At 42.8% G+C, this 17,835-nt stretch overlaps 1 protein-coding gene across 2 annotated transcripts in view; it reads right to left on the minus strand.

Moving 5' to 3' along the window:
• LOC115475416 (TBC1 domain family member 7) overlaps positions 1-17,492 on the minus strand; it is a 47,148-nt gene extending 29,656 nt beyond the window's left edge. Inside the window, exons 1-5 of one of the 2 annotated variants that reach the window (XM_030211124.1) lie at positions 17,369-17,492; positions 16,021-16,138; positions 13,161-13,241; positions 4,913-5,100; positions 1,722-1,859 (exon numbers count right to left, since the gene is read on the minus strand). In XM_030211124.1, the coding sequence (XP_030066984.1) occupies positions 1,722-1,859; positions 4,913-5,100; positions 13,161-13,241; positions 16,021-16,132 (519 nt within the window). In that variant the 5' untranslated portion in view covers positions 16,133-16,138; positions 17,369-17,492. Of the gene's footprint in view, positions 1-1,721; positions 1,860-4,912; positions 5,101-13,160; positions 13,242-16,020; positions 16,139-17,299 lie in introns of both variants that reach the window. The other variant, XM_030211115.1, reaches the window with a different exon arrangement.
• Positions 17,493-17,835: the final 343 nt, after the last annotated feature.

The raw sequence follows: 17,835 nt of genomic DNA on the forward strand, positions 1-17,835 counted from the left end.
ACAGGAGTGCACTGTAATTCACTAACCTATCCTGTGCACACTTTTACTCACTATAGCGGGGAGAGCATTCCTGGAAACAGGGTTTGGATCTATGTGCATAGTTTTTAGTTTTTTCAAAAGCATGCAAATATTTTACCAGAAAAAGTGTACATACAAGTTAACTGTTACAAATGTGTGTGGGTGCTTTTCCTCAGTTAATTTTCAAAAGTGAAAGTACATAAACACATGCTTTTCTTTTCAATATTAAGTCCACAGAGTGAAAAATACACAAATACTTTTCACCAAAGTAGGTAGTAACAGATTGCCCCCCCCCCCAAAAAAAAAGTTTATTCACTTGCAAAACTATGTAACTGTCATGATTTTGTATTACAAAGGCACAATTACAATGCAGGGAATGAGAACAGCAGGTCCTAAAGTAGTATCTGAAACAAAGACTCTACAGTTCTGGGAGACTCAGAACTGACAAAAGGACATATGCCCATTTGAACTAGGTACTCTCTTTTCCTGAAGGATGGTATTTGATGATAGGTCCAATCTTTTTTTCCACAGGTCCAATCTTTTTTTCCACTGCTTCATTCACTGGCTCTACCAGAAAGTTAACTATCAAATGCAGCAAGCATAATGGAGTGAAATTAGGCCCAAGAAATACCTGCATTCTTAATATTTCAAAATCACTTCCAAATAGTCCAATTTATTGAAGACAGATCTAGGGTAGGGGAATTGTCAAACTTTTGTGCATTCTGAGGCATGTGGCTCAACATTCAGAACAGGGTTCATTTTAACGCATCTTTCATCAGCGAGTCTGGATTTGCTGGTGTTCTGCCTTTGAGCCACTGGATGGCTCTGATAAGTTTAAGTTTGAGCAAGCTGGAAGGGTGGGCATAGGGGTCTATGACTAAGATCTGTGACTATTTCTTCCCTGATGAATCAAACTGGTTCTCATGGGTTGTAATGCAATCACTGGGAACAAAGGCTGCTGATTTGTAGGAAAACCTAAAAGGAAACCTTTGAAGTCTTCATATCCTAAAACACTGTGGTTTGCACTATCAAGAGGCTCAAAAAGTAATAGTGGAAAAACTGTGCTTCAAAAACATTCTCTCTCAAAATATGGTACATTTTTTTGTTCTCATCCATGTTACTTTCTCACTTTCATATTCTGTGATAGCTTTTGCTAAACTATGCTAAATCCCAATTAGTGGAACTACCAGGTGTAGCCATCAATGGGCCGACAACCAGGGAAACCTGGTTCAGATCCTGAAGTTGCTCGTTGTGATCTTGGGCAAGTCACTTTTAACCCTCTAGTACCTCAGGTATAAACTTAGATTGAAAGCATTCTGGGAACAGGAAAATATTGAAATACCTAGTGTACCTGAATATAACTCTCACCTTGAGCTACTACTGAAAAAGGTGTGAGCTAAGTCTAAATAAAAGACAGAAGATTTGGGAATGACAGGAAATGCTGAAGAGTGGTGATAAAGCAGTTAACTGGGGGATGTGTGTGGGGGGAGACACATAATTGAGAAATCATCTTTCCAATACACATCAACCTCCTTTTCAGTGCCTTGTGACAGTACAATGGAGTAAAAGTGGTAATACTGTTCTCTCCGTTGGTTGTTCCATGGTCTTGCAGCCTTACTGCATCTACCTTCCTGCATGCCGGCTCTATTTCCTATTCCCCTAATGCCCACACCCTACCACCTAGTACCATAGGAAAGTCTTACCAGCTGTGGCAATGAATCTCTATATTTGGTATTCAGCAGGCTCACAAAACTCCTACTAAGCCAATAGCAGTCCACATCATTGTCCACCATTTCCTCCATAGCTTTAGTGACGGCCAAGAATGCTTCATCTTCTGGATCCTGCGATACAAGACACAAAGCTGCCATTTATACAAGCACCTGAGGAATTTTTTTTTTCTTTTTTTTAATTTTGAAAAGTCTTTATTAAGAACCAGGTGTCAAAACGACAGACAACAACAACACGGTAAGGAAGCACAACAGCAAAGAATACAACATTTGGTAACAAAACAGAAGGACATCCCGCTGGTGCAAATCCCCAATTCCAAAGATAAAGAAATCTTAACATACACTTCTAAACATTTTTTTTTTTTTTGGGGGGGGGGGTGTTGCGTTTCTACTCGTAGGTAATATGTTTATATACCCCCACCAGAATGGGGAACTATTTTTTTCTTTTTCTCTTAATTTCTGACCAAAAATACACATATGTCTTTTCATGATAAAGGATTTGATACAAATCTAAAGAAAAGTCTTGGCTGAATCTGTGAAAACATACAACATTGCATATGTCTGTAACACTACAGAAATAAGCAGTGGTAGAAATAGGAATATTGTTCCTACTGCAATGTCAACAAAATGGTCAACTGTTATTTCTTTGAGGATGAAATGTAGTTTATCTATCAAATTACCAGATTATTTACTGAACAAAAATTGGGAATAGAATTTAGCCAACCTATGCCTCCCTTCCTTCCTATTTTTTTAAATTCACCCCCATTCTAAATGAGGAACAAAACACTGTTATGATTCTGCTAGACAGGCAGGGCAGGGGAATGACTGGGACTCGCTTCTGATTGGCCTGTTAGGGATTGAGCTGACGTCAGAAGTCAGATCTATTTAAACCTACCTTTCCCTACAGCCCATGCTTTAGCGTTGATCCCTGTCAGCTGAAGCCTTTTACCCTCTCTGCCTGTGCTAGTAGCACACCGTGCTATTGTGGGAGTTTGTTTACGCCTCTCATTGCTCGTAGCTTCTCTGTGTGCTGGTTGTGCCCAGTTTATGCTTGTTCGTTTCCCTAGCTAAGCTGCTTTTACTGATTACCCTGCTTCCCTGCACCTGTGGGTGCTCTGTTGCTGTGTGCTGACTTTCTGGTAAGAACATTGTTTGTTTTTCCCCTTTGTTAGCTTTAATCCTTTGACTGCAGCGTAAGCCCTGCTTCTTCCTGACTTGTTTAAGCAGCCCTTCAGCCTGCTTTTATGCTTTGTCTGCTGTGCTTGTCTCCCGATTCCAGCGAACTTTGCCTTTATCTGTTTGTAAAGGCAGCCTTTCCTGTTTGCTTGCTTTTCCCTTTGTCTCTAGTGTCTGTTATTTGACTCTGTGGCTCAGCCTTGTGTATTCCTATAGTGGCTTCCCTTTACCCTTGTACCCAGTATGGTACAAACTAGAGTGTTCCTGTGAGTGCTTCCCTTTTTCCCTTGAGCGCTGTATGGTACAGCCTCGAGTGTTCCTGTGAGTGGCTTCCCTTGAGCGCTGTGTGGGATAGCCAAGTGTATTTGAGTGCTGTATGGTACAGCCTAGAGTGTTCCTGTGGAGCTTCGCTCTTATAAAGTCCGAGTTCCCTTCTGTCCTCGGCTTTCCCATTTTCTCTGTGGGCTTTGCCTCTGCTACCTGTGTTTCTGCCTAGCCATTGTTTGCATTCTCTTTCTCTGGTTGTAGCCTGTACCTGCCAGCTTTTGTCTGTCGTCCTTCACTTGTGTCACTAGCTAGCACTGTGTGTGTTGCATACACTTTAGTCCCTTTTGGGACCCCTCGTTGTTTTTTTCTCCCTTCCCTCATGTATGACTCTGTTCCAGATTAGCCGTGAGGCCCGTACGCTTGGTCTCTGTACGAGTGGGTTCCCATTCGGCCGTGAGATCTGCCTGAGTGGTCTATCTCCCTTTTCTGGAGGTGCTAGTGGATTGTGCTGAGTGTGCGGGGCTTTGTTGCCATGGTACTGCTTTGTGCCTGGTTGGTCTACCCTAGGCCCAGATCCTCTCAGCCTAGGTCCAAAGGCTCACAAACAGTTTAACAAACATCTAACTTATCTGGTCAAAGATAGATTTAGTTGATATTCAGCTGAAAATCATTCTAACCAGTTAGAACTATACTTTAACTGGCTTGTATGGAGAATCAATGCAAGACTGCTAATTCCTCTCTCACCCACCCCAATAAAATGCCACCCCTCCCTGCTTCCATCAAAGGTATAGCTTCACCCCACCCCTGCTACCCGTCTCTCCTGCCCTGCAAACAGCCCTCCATGATCCTCTCCACCTTCTTGAAGGTAAAAATGGTGAGAGAGGGACCAACCATCCCAATTTGAGTCAGCAGGAGGATACAGCCCTTCCTCATCCTGGCTTGGCATCCACCATTGCTCTAACAATGACTATCTTAATGTTATTGTCAAAGCAACACTGGATGCCAAATCAGGAGATGGTAAGGCTGTGCCTTTCTCCCAGCTCAGCTTGGGAAGGTCTTAGGAGATGGGAGGGGCACTAGGGACTGTCAGTTCACACTCCTCCCAGACTTTTTCCCTTGAGTAGGAGAGGAGGCAAACAGTGGTGGTGGGGAATGCTGTTAGTTCCTCCCCCCACCCACTGAACTTATTTTGGATAGAAGTGAGGGGAAAATTCAGGGGGTTTCTACTGGCTCCGTTCTATTTTTGCTATCAAAGAGGGATTCCTAAAAGGAGGTGTTTGCAAGGGGGAAGTTGGGAAGTTATCAAATCCTCCCCCCAAAATTGCTTTCACTTTTGGGCTGGAGGCAAGGAGCTTACGTATCCCACCTGACCTTATTTTCTGGTATAGAGAGAGAAGCTCTTGCCAGTCAAATTTAGTCTTGCTATACCAGGTTAGAAAGTTAGCAGTCAATGTTACAAAACGTCATATAAGATATTCAGGTCCACATAGAATTTGGAGTTGCTTAAAGTTAGCCGCATAGGGAAATTTAGGTAACTAATATGTTTGGTCATGTTTCAAAGGCTTTGTTCTAACCTCTAAATAAGTTTTCACTTAGCCGGCCAGATCCCTTTGAATATCCAACACATTTCTATCCATCGCTACAGTCTATTACTGGAAAAAATTAATGCTGGAATTTTTCCCCTTTTTTGCTGGGGCTGCATGGCCAGAGGAGACGGTACTTACCAAAGGGCCTGTCAGACTGTGAGACCGCTTTCCTGCCTCCAGGAGATACATGTGCAAGTGGACGTTCACTTTTGTTGTAGAGTCCTGGATGGCCTGGATGACATGCAGGGCGTGAAGTATGTCCTGGTACTGTTCCTTACGGTACATCATCACCAGTGCATGAGACTCCCGGTGAGGAGGAAGAATACCTACACAACACACACCAAGCACAAGAAGTGGAATTCATTACTGCTCCAAGTAGCATAACAGCACTGAAACCTTGACCAGTTGCAGTTTTAATCTAGTTATAAACTGCGCTAAGACTGGTATTTGCACATAGATAATTGTCAGCAGCAGTTATCAGTTTCACTTTACCTGATCTATTAAAATACACTGCAGCCAACAACACACCCATTCCCTGATATTTATCAAGATTCAGAAGCAAAATCAGTGCAGAATCTATCTGAGGGGGTTAGCACAAGAGCAATTAGGGGATTTTTTGCAGCTCAAATGCAAGCTTACAATTCAGCAACAGGTATTTATTTATTTGTTACATTTGTATCCCACATTTTCCCACCTATTTGTAGGCTCAATGTGGCTTACATAGTACCGGAGAGGCCTTTGCAGGCTCCGGTGTGAACAAATACAGGGTGATGTTGTGGTTAGATCAAGTTCATGTGGCACAGCCACATTAGGGAATCAGAGAATGGAAGAGTTGTGTTATGTCTATTACGTGCTTTAGTTTGGTTGTGTTGCAGAGATTAGGCATTTAAGTTGGATCGGTATAGGAGGTGAAAAGGTCAACTGCGCCTGTAGAAATACCTACAATGGATTAGCATTTTGTAAACCACTCAATAGATCTAAAACAGGTAGAGTGTGCTGGTAACCAGCGAGCATAGGGTTTTCTCCTCTCACATCCAAAATTAGAAGAGTGTGGGTTTGTTTGTTTTTTAACAGATTGTCAAGATTTCCAACAATTGAACAGTAGCTCTGAGTAGGGCTTCCGATTTTAGCTTTTAATCATTAATCAATACAGCATCCCCAATGCTAAAAATTTAAACTCTGGTCAGCGTTTTAAATGCTGACCATAGTATTTAAATTATTCATGGGTGCTGAAAATCCATGCTATTTGGAGAATGGTGATATTCACACTACTATGCAGATAGCTTGCCAGATACATCTGGAACAGCAACGTTTCTGTCCTATCTGAATAGTTATTTGGATAGTAGCTTATATCAGCACTAAACACCCAGGAATAGTCATAGCTAAGCCATTTAACCAGACTATGAGGCCTGGTGTCTACTGGATAAATACTGGAAACACAACACTTACCCTACTTCTTTCAAGTTCAATTTTATTTTACATATCACTAAGCGTACATAAAACAACCAAGTGGTTTACAATTCAAATCAATGATAATGGGGATGAGGATATATAAAAATCAAAGAACAAAACAAGGCAAAAATTAGACCAACACATAACAGAGTAAAAAAGAGCAGTGAAAAAGGGGAGAAATAGATGGGAAGAGAAGGAGAAAAAAGTATTATAATTGCCGAAAGGGTTACAAGGAGAGGGTATAGAGTGCAAAACAGCAGAAAAAAAAATAGGAAGAACAGGACTGCAACCTACAGAAAAAAGGGATGGGTTTATGGGAATGCCTGAGAGAATAAGTTTGCTTTAAGGCAGCCCTTGAATTTTACAAGGGAAGGTTTGGTCTTGAAGTAGGGAGAACATTCCACTAAGTGGGTGGAACAACAATTAGCAGGTGTTATATAGAGAGTCAAGCCATATGTGATGGAAGGAGGGAACCGTAGGTGCTGTAAAGGACTTGAAGCCTATCTGCATATCCTTCCAGGTCCACCCCGAGTCACCCAGTGCCTCCGCTCCAGGGGCCTAGCGCTTCCACCAGCTGCCTTCCAGGTGCTGTGGAGGACTTGCAGCCCATCTGCATATCCTCCCAGTGTTCTCTGGGATGACTCTCAGGTCCACAAAACATTTTTTCTCTCTCCAGGTTTTATTTCCTTTCTGCCATTCCCAATGACTCCAGTTCAATCTCTCTTCTTGCTACTGTTCCTTTCCAATCTCTTTCTCCTTCTGAAACCACTGTATAGCTCAAGTCTACACTGCCCCTTTTTGCTTTCATTGTCTTCGCAATATTCCTTCATTTGTCTTCTTCCTTCGTCTCAGCTCTCAAGCTTCAACATTTTCTTCCTTTCATTCAACCATCTCCATTTTGTCTGAGTGCATCTAATCTTTGTCATGCCTCTCCTACTCTTCTCCATACTCTCTTGGCTCCTTCTCCTGCTCTCTGCTGGGGAAATCAATCCCAATCCTGGTCCTCCAAATCAGCTCTCACCCTACCTATACAGATCACACTGCAGTGCCTCCAATCTAATTTCTGTTCCTCTTCTCTCCCCTTCTTTTCTGTCTTTCTTATGTGCCCTGTGGAATGCCTATCTGTCTCCAACAAGCTTTCCTACATCCACAACCTCTTTATCTCTTGTACTCTCCATCTGCTTGCACTAACTGAGACTTGGCTTTGCACTGAAGACTCTGTTTCAGCTGCTATCCTGTGTCATGGAGGTTACCTTTTCTCCCATACACCTCGCCCAGTTGGCCTTGGAGGTGGTATTGTACTACTGCTCTCACTCTCTTGTAGATACCAACTTCTTCGACCTCAGTCTCACTGCTTTTCTTCCTTAAAAGTCCACTCCATCCTTCTATTCACTTCTCTATCTGTCTGAGTAATAGTCATTTACTGACTCCCTGTAAGTCTCTATCTTTTTTCTCACGGCTTTCCTTCTTTCTCAAACCCTCTTCTCCCTCCCTTATTCTTGGTGATTTTAACATTCATGCTAATGATCCCTCTGACTCTTATGCCTCTCAGTGCTTTAACATCCTCCTTCAAGCAGCTGTACTCCACTATCCCTACTCACCAGAATGGCCACTGTCTTGATCTTGTCTTCTTTTCCAACTACTCACTCTCCAGTTTCTGCACCTCTGTTGTTCCCGTCTTTGAACACCATCTAATAACCTTCACACTTAAACACCCTCCCTCCCCAGTCCCATCCAATCTCCACCTATACATTTAGGAATCTTCAGGCTATTGACTCTTGCACTCTCTCCACCCGTGTTTCATCCCTCTCATCAACCACTATACTATACAAGTCTGTCAAAAAGGCTGTCCCTTCCTATAATACTATTCTCATCTTTCTCAAGCCATCTGCTGCTTTTGACACTGTTGATCACCACCTACTCCTTGATACGCTTCCCCCACTTGGATTTCAGGGCTCTGTTCTTTCTTGGTTTTCTTCTTATCTCTCCCATCACACATTTAGTGTATGCTCTGGTGGATCCTACTCCACTTCTATCCCACTATCAGTTGGTGTACCTCAGCACTACAAAATTATCCTGAGAAGAAATTACTAACTTTGCAGCAGAATTAAATTAATGACCACAGGTCCTAAGACAACTAGTCTTTCACAAGCAAAGACCAGACACTGACCCCGAGCAACAGAGGAATAACTGTTTGTCTCTCACCCTCAGTAGTCCTCAGCGTCCTCTGTAGATGGTGACGACGTGGATCCTCTTCAGAGCTCAGCTACTCCAGCAAGCTCCTATTATCAGGCCTCAGTCCGTGTCCCTGCCCTGAAAGGCAGCCAGATGTTCACTTCAGTTGTAAGGAAGCTGTAAATCAGCTACCAAATCATTCCTGGTGCTGCTGTCAGCACAGCCAGACTTTGAAGCCAAGTCAGCTCCTGAGTTTCACCTTGGCTACACTTGGCACACAGAAACACAGTTCACAGGTGATCTAGCAATCTAGTCTCGTCTTTCCCTACATCCCTTCCCATGCACTCCGCTCCATGGATAAATCCTTCTTATCTGTTCCCTTCTCCGCTATTGCCAACTCCAGACTTCGCGCCTTCTGTCTCGCTGCAGCCTACGCCTGGAATAAACTTCCTGAGCCCCTATGTCTTGCCCCATCCTTGGCCACCTTTAAATCTAGACTGAAAGCCCACCTCTAACATTGCTTTTGACTCGTAGCCACTCGCCTCCACCTACCCTCCTCTCCTCCTTCCTGTACACATTAATTGATTTGATTACTTTATTTTTGTCTATTAGATTGTAAGCTCTTTGAGCAAGGACTGTCTTTCTTCTATGTTTGTGCAGTGCTGCGTACGCCTTGTAGTGCTATAAAAATGCTAAATAGTTGTAGTAGTAGTAGAGAGATGTGCACACCATCAAATCCTCTTCTCTTCCCCCTTTTTTTGTTCTTCCCTTTCTTTTTCCAAGTCCAGCACTAGCATAGCGCTCCAGGTCCACAGGTGACAATCATGGACCAATCACAACCACGTACCCGCAGGTTGCATAATCATGATAATGAGAGGCCTTGTGGGCTTCCAACAAGAACATCTTATCAGTGGTAGTCTTGCAGTACCAAACTTCCCTCCACGGTTCACAGATCTTACCAGAGATACTATCTCTGAAGCTTGCTCCTCCACTCCTTCCCAGGACATAAACTGGAAGGCAAGACCAAATAAACACTATATCTGTGAATGAAGTCAGGAAAGAAATGCACAGAGTTCATGTTGTTTTACTTGCAGAAAAGATGGTTCAGGCTGTAACCATGCTTCAAGCTGCAGAATCCATACTGGTTCCAAAAAGATGGTTCAGGCCTAACCAGGTCTCAGACTTACCAAAGGCGAGAGACAAGGAAGCACTCCAACAGATTACTATCCCTGCTATTTTTAGTTTAATTAGGATAAAAGTGCTATGTGGTGCAATGTAGTGTACAGTGTTGTCAACCAAAGGACCAATACCAAAAATCATGAGGAGCCCAAATGGGAGTTAAGTACCAACATACACAGGATTAAATTCAGGAACCTGAAAAGTTAGGTGAAATTTCAACTGAAATTGGAGGTATTCAAGTATCACTGACAATTTGCCTAGGTCAAGCACTCAATTTTCTTTGAATATCAGCTCCTGCTCATATTCCCCCAAACTGCAGCCACTCTGAAAAAACACCTTACTTTTAATCATTTCATTTTACCCTTCTGCTAGGCATGTCTCCTGGTAAACAAGAAGGCCTACTCGATGCTCAGTTTGTCTCTACGTCCACATCAGAGGCCATCTTTGTGGATGTCTTAGGCTGAAATCTAGTAGAAAAATGTGGTACTATGGTACCAATGTTCATGGAAAATCCAGCTGCATTTTTAGTGGGAGAGCCTCCCATGCATCAGGAGAACAGAGTTGTCATTTCAGAGAAACTATAGCATAGAAAACTCTGAAGAACGTGCCTTCCACACATTATGGTAAGCATATACTTCTGCTACCTGTTTAATATAATTATTGACCAAGATTTGTAAAAGGTTTTTCCTCCAACTGCACAAGCTATTCTAACTACACTGCAGCGTGGCTACTACAGAATATTACAAGGCTCCAGGAATAGCGGCTAACTGATGTGGGCCTGCCAGTCAGTTAATGTGCAATTTGTCCACTTCCCATTTCCTCCAGTGTCAGCAAGAACAGGATGCCTGATGAAGTGTGGAAGACAGCCTCAGTTAGCATGGACCGGTCGTCAACTAGACTGTTATTTAGTGCAGTATACACAGGAAGAATATTAAATAAATAGAGTATCACTATCAGAAGAGAGGTTCTTTATTTTTCAGTTGTAGGGTTACCCCTTTTATACTGGATAAATCATATTCTAAGCTTATTTCATAAAGACACACAGAAAACACATATGTCTTTATAAAAATACTAAATACAAAAACAGCTGAAACCACAACTAAAATATGACTACATAGGTTTGTGCTTCATACAACGTATGCATTTACTTTGCGACTCCACCTTCACCCTGCCCAAACTCATCCCACAAACACCCTACACCCAGGACACATATAAGTACAGGGATGTGTGAAAGTTCCCCCTCCCCTCCTAATTTCTTCTATTACTGTATATATGTCACACTGAATAATTTTTGATCTTTAAATAAAATGTAATACCATTTGAAACACAGGGATCCCTAGTACATACTTAACAGTTAATAAATTACTTCATTTTTTTTTTGCATTATTAAATTATTTATTTATTGCATTTGTATCCCACATTTACCCACACATTTGCAGGCTCAATGTGGCTTACATTGCTCCGTCGTGGGGTCACCACGACAGAATGACATATATAGTTATAATTTCATAAGAATATGGGAAGCATAGTACATAAAAGCATCATGTATAAAGATATCAATATCTTAACAACAGGTAAACACGGCAATGTACTAATGTTCAAATGATGGATCATTATGGTATATTCTATTAAAGAGGGGGGTTTTCAAGGATTTCCGAAAGTTGGTCGTGCAATTTTTTCAAAGCAGTTGGTAGCGCATTCCATAGCTGCGTACCTATGTAGGAGAAGCTGGATGCATGTGTCAGTTTATATTTTAGTCCTTTGCAGCTGGGGAAGTGGAGATTCAAGAGTGTACGAGATGATTTTTTTTTAGAGTTCCTGGGTGGTAGATCTATGAGATTTGACATATAGACCGGAGCATCTCAATGAATAATCTTGTGAATCAGGGAATTATTTCTTCATATATGCAAAAATGGGGGAAGTCTTTTTCACATCACTGACAACTGCCTTCATGTCATAGCATGCACTTGTATGTGTGGGATAATTTTGTAAAATGTCTTATGAATATTTAAAGTCATGTACATGCAAAAAAATACTTTCACAAATTTACCCCCATAATGAGCCATATTTAAAAGGTATAGTGAGCAGGATAAGAAAATTTTCAAAAGACATTTACTCGAGAAACATTGGCTGAAAACAGATCCTCCTTTACCTGTGCAAAAAGCATGTGTGTGGATTAAAAATGCATTATGGAGAAAATTCTATAAAACTAGCCCTTGAGCCCGTAAAAACGGGCTAGTATAGGAAGGGGGGTGTTGAAAGGAGCCCCCCCCCCCGCCACCGAGTTCGCTGCTGCCGCTCCCCCTCCGAGTTCGCCACCCCCCCCCCCCCGGAGCCGTCGCCACCCACCTTCCACCCGGTCGGGCCCTCGCTCCGCTATTGAAACAGCGAGGGCACACAGCTCTACTGCTGAGCTGCCGTGGCCTTCCTTCTTCTTCTCTGCCTGTGTCCCGCCCTCGTGTGACGTAACGTCGTCGAGGGCGGGACACAGGCAGAGAAGAAGGAAGGCCGACGGCAGCTCAGCAGAGCTGTGTGCTGCGTGCCCTCACTGTTTCAATAGCGGAGCGAGGGCCCGACCGGGTGGAAGGTGGGTGGCGTCGGCGACTCCGGGTGGGGGGAGCGTTAGCGACGGCGGTGTCCCTCGCAAATGTGCAGTAGAGACCCTTTCTGTTCCGCCCCCGTCATCATGTATTGACGTGGGGCGGGGCAGAGAGGGTCTCTACTGCGCATTTGCGAGTGAGTACGACACTCGCCATTTATATATATTGATGGTGATCAAAGATTGGTGCCAGAAAAAAATCACCACTAAGCACTATTCTATAAAAGGACACTCCGAGATGAGCATGCCTTATAGAATGGAACTTGGAGCTGATTACCACAACTAAAACTGAGTGCCGGAATTTATGAAACTCATGGCATTTCAGCGCATAAACATAACTATTCTTTAACAGTGCTCATATTTTTGGAATGCTCATGCCCCTCCCTGGCCACATACCCCCTTCTGAGTTGCATGCTAGAGGATTTAGGCACTGTATGTTATAGAATGGTATGCAAGAAGATGTGTATGCAAATTCCAATTATGGCAATTAAGTGCAATGATTATGGCTCATTAATTCATACTTGATAGCTTATCTACCAATTTAGTTGCATGAACATCAGTTCACTATGCCTAAATTTTGGCACAGTTCTGTTAGTGCCATATATAGAATCCGAGGGTGTATGTCTGCCTGCCTTTGGGGTCAGTGTCAGGGGGAGGAGGATGCTTTACGCCAGAAGAAATTGCATGCCTAGATTACATTTTCAAAACTATGCATGTTTTCAAGGAAAACAGTACTGAGAGAATGAGCACATGCAAATCTCTGTGGGTACCTTTTTACAAGACCAGTTTTGAAGGGAAAGTATGTTCATGCTCTCCCTCTGAAAGCCCATGGAAAGAAGTACTTGTGATAACCGTATTGTAAAGTTTGCAGCAGAGCACAATACGCCAATATGTCAGCTCCCTCCTATTCAGCGAAAGCAACCCAATCCACATGTTGTCAGAGGTCTTTTAAGAGCATCTCTATTGTTGGAAATACCATACCTAAGAGGACCTTCCACACCAAGATACGGTACATGGATGGGAGGGGGAAACGCTGACTGAATGTGCAAAGTTTCTCTACATCTGAAAGGTAAATAAAGAGTTTTAGAGCTTAGAATAAATTACAAGAAGCAGAAACAAATGTGTGTGTGTGTGTGTATATATATATATATATATATATATATATATATATATATATACACACACAGAGAGAGAGACACACATGAATGCACATCTATCCAGTGCATGTAAAAGTCTTCACACCCTTGTGCATTTTTCACATTTTGCAGTTTAAAAAATACAGATCGGATTACAATAAACTAGGGGTTTGTTTCACTTATATATGTACGCTACACGGGTGGATTTTAGGATGTAGAAAGGGGGATTCACATGTCCAGGTCAGGAGATGGAGAATTCCCATAGTATTTTAGAGCCTCTTGTAAAATAGGGGCAAGAATGCATGCGGATGTCTCCCCACATTGAGAAGGAGCAGCGATTTTAAAAACCTGCACATTGTTAAATGTGTTAAGTCAGTTCACAGCTTTATTTAAAAAAAAAAATCACTGCTGCTTAACTGCCTGAACAACCTGATCCTGCAGCCAGTTTCCCCCAATCATCCCCCATTAATAACGTACCCCTGACCCTTCCACAGCATCACATCCCCTTAAATCCCTTCCACCCAACCATCTGACTCCCTTTCCATCCAATCCCTCCCCCCTTAAGCCCTCCAGCCAACATTGCCCCCAAACACCCCAATCTCAACCCTTCAGTGTCTAGGATGAGAAGGACCAACCCCTGTTGTTCTTGTTCTCCATGGTCCAGATTTCAAAACAATGGCTGTGAATTCTAGCAGTATTACTATTGTCACCAGGGTCAGGCTGTCAAATAAGAGCCCTTGTCCATTTATTTATTATGTACATTTGATATTCTGTTAAAGGCCTACACATAGGCAACTAACCAATTTACCATGAGACTAGACAGTTAAAATAAAACACAGCAGCAGAACAGGTAAGAGAGAGACATAGACTGGGAAGAGTACATAACATAAAACAAGGCAGCAGTACATCTCATATATGAAATCAATTTTGTTCAGTTCAATTTATGATGGTCAGCAGGGCTAAAATGCCCAAGCCAGATGGCTGTAAAGGGATTCATCAATATACCCACTCTCTCTAGCTCACAACACTGACTGCCATGCTAATAATCTCTAAGAGCTGGGATCCAAGATGGCGTCTAGAGCAGTGCGAATGTTTCTTTGCTCCTCAGACTCTCTGAAGCAACAAGACACTAGGAACTTTTCCTGTATATTAGTATGGGGAAACGAAAAGGAAAAGCTAAGGTTCCTACCTCCTCGAACCTGGCTTTAGTTCCCCCTGCACGTCAAGACGACTTTGGAGAGCTTCGGTGTGAGAGCACTCGGGGAGCAGACGCTCGCTTTGATGGGTTCCGCGACCATAGCATAGAGGGAGTGTCGCTGAGTCCTCCCTCCAACACAGCCCCCCCGCGACCCAGAAGGGATTTGGCGCTGGCGGCCATACAACAGGTGGAGGTGATTGGCGAACTGCAGCCCTCGTGTGCTGTGAGGGGGGCCTACCAGCGCTTCAACCCCAAGCAGAACAACAACGGAGGGGATGCAGGGATTGCCGCTCTCCTCGTCTACTGCTCGGGGTGCGACTTCCAGTGGAAACAGTGGTTTGTCAAGGTCAGCTGTGGTGACGCTGGAGTCGCTATGGGATGCTATCCAAGGTTTGAACTCTACCTTCTTAATAATTTCTAACTCCTTTAAGGGAGAAATTTTGGAACTTAAACAGTCTTGTCATAATTTGACCGAAAGTGTCCAGGAACAATCAAATAAGATCACAGCATTAGAAGTTACCCAGCTTCAAAATGTTACTTCAACGCTTATTAAGGAGAGGGATATTCAAGCACATAAGCTTGAATACCTTGAAAATCAAGGACACAGGAACAATCTGAGGTTTTTAAATTTCCCCAAATCACCGTTAATTCCTGCTTTGGAAATGTAAAAAAAATACTTTGGTGAAATATTGGGAATACCAGCAGAGGGCTTTCCGCCCATAGCTAGAGCCCAGTTTATAACAGGCACTTCAAGAATATTAGATGGCCAACCTTAGTCTGTTTTGGATCTAAATTGGACTGAATTCCTGGAAAGCTCATTAGAAGTGGTGACAGAATGAACTACACTTTTGGTGACATTTGCCTTAGAGACGGACAGAAATAACATTTTTCGTATTTATTTTTATCATATTAATGCTCTTTTTTTGGGAAGTAAAATCCAGGTTTTTCCTTATTTGGCTAGGGATACACAAAAAAGGAGAGAATTCTTGGTGTATAAACCAAGGGTTCTCAACCTAGGAGCATTATTTAAGTTAAAATTTCCTTGTAGGTGACTTGTATCTCTAAACCCTAATAATTATGCTTTCTTTGACCCCCAAAAATTGCTACAATTTGTAAGTTCTAAAGAAAGTGCAAGGGCTCCCTTACTGACACCCAATATTAATATGCTAATTAATCGGCTAGCGAGTATGTTATTGCTCTCGAAGCTCTAATGATATAAAGTTTTTCCTTTTTATTTTTGCCTAGTACCTGGATCCCAAACTATTGAGAACAAAGTTAAATGGGGAAAGATTTCTTTGGTTGTAATTTGGAAATATCCTTTGTTTTGATTTACGAATATTGCTTATACATTTATATTGGAAATGTAAATGTAAAAAACTAATAAGCTCTAAGAGCACAAGATCTGGAAGCACAAACAACAAAGCCAAGCTCGCCCAGCCATGATACCAACAAAACTTGCATGAGCATCCAAAAAAAACAAAAAGAAGACGAAAGGCATGGCACACACCGAGGCGGTCATCTTTCAGCAGGATCTCCAAGGACTTTTTCTCTTCCACTCCTCGGAAGCCAACTTTTTCATAATACACTGAGCGGAAATTTCTCTGTGATTCCTCCACCATATTTCACTGTATGGAAGAAGAAATATGAACCTAAATGTGATCCTTTGAAGACTGAAATCACATTATGCAAAGCACAGCGAGTTTCTTTGAGGTGGCCAATTCATCTGAACTCAGTTTCTTAATTTAAATCACTATTTCTACAGCTGGTGCACTAAGATGAAACATGAATGCCAGAATGCATTTGTTCCTCTGTTATCAGCTGACACACTTAACACATCCTGACCTTCAAACTCCAATGCGCCACAACAGATCAAATATACAAATTGAATAAATTAAAGCTTTACTAACTACAACACACATAGGAATTTATTACTAGTCTTTGAGATATTATGACATGTTTTAATTACTTATTCTATACAAAATGTATTAGTTTTTTTAAATGTCCATTACTAATATATGTTTTACTATATTCATTCATCCGATCAAGGGTAGAGTGTGGTAGCCGTGTTAGTCCACTCTTAAGGTTATCAATAGAAATCAAACAAAATAAAACATGGAAAAGAAAATAAGAGGATACCTTTTTTTATTGGACATAACTTAATACATTTCTTGATTAGCATTCGAAGGTTGCCCTTCTTCGTCAGATCGGAAATAAGCTTATTTCCGATCTGACGAAGAAGGGCAACCTTCGAAAGCTAATCAAGAAATGTATTAAGTTATGTCCAATAAAAAAAGGTATCCTCTTATTTTCTTATCCGATCAAGGGGAATGAAGGTAAAATAGATATTGTTCTGATTTCCAGCACTGGGTGTCTAAGGTTAGCTGAATGAATTCAGGTCTAAATTTATTTAGGAGCCTAGTTAGTTTTAGGTCCTAAACTTAGGCATCAGTGGCTTGCAAGCCTTGCAGTGACATTTACAATAGAGGATTAATGTAGCACCTCCCACCTCCACCAAAACAACAAATGGGGCTCAACAGCCCCTACACAGCACTTCCCACTCTCAAAATCATGACCCACTCCAGCAAGAACACCAGGAAAGGCTTAGCGGGCTCAAAGTAACACCTCCTACTCATGTGGAAAAACAACGTGCTTGGCAGCCCCAGCATAAGTTACCACCGCCCAATGGAAATGGGGCTCTGTAACCCCAACAAAACGCCCTCCCCTCCGCCTCTGCAAAAACACCACCCATATCTCTTCCCAATCCTCTTTCAGCCTGTAAACTGTACCCAACAGTTTATTTTCCTGCAGTGCCAAATGGCTTTCTCCGCCTCCTTCCGCGCGAGTCTTGCACCTACTCCGAGTCGTCTCTTCCGCCCACTCTCGCCCATCGGCGCGGTCGCTCCTTTTTAAAGCCCAGAGTCTTTCTCCCTCCGACACCGGCGATTCACACAGCCAGCCTTCTGCCAGTCGGGGCCTCGCCCTCAGACTCCTCCCACCTCTGCCGAAGACTGGACGACGTTGCATTAGAGGAGGCGGGACCGCCTGAAGAGAGGCCCCGACGCTGGCAGAAGGCTGGCTGTGTGAATCGCCGGTGTCGGAGGGAGAAAGATTCTGGGCTTTAAAAAGGAGCGACCACGCGAATGGGCGAGAGGGGCGGAAGAGACAGGACTCAGAGTAGCAAGAGGGCAGTGAAAATCACAACGGAGTATGGACGAAACATGTAAGGCAAGGCGAGGCGAGGCGAGGCGGGGTTGGGGGCGGGACTGGAGAAAGAAGAAAGCTGCCCAAGGTTTAATAGACAGGAGTGGAACTTACTCAACCT

The sequence above is a fragment of the Microcaecilia unicolor genome, chromosome 1 (assembly GCF_901765095.1).
Source record: "Microcaecilia unicolor chromosome 1, aMicUni1.1, whole genome shotgun sequence".
Taxonomy (NCBI): Eukaryota; Metazoa; Chordata; class Amphibia; order Gymnophiona; family Siphonopidae; genus Microcaecilia; species Microcaecilia unicolor.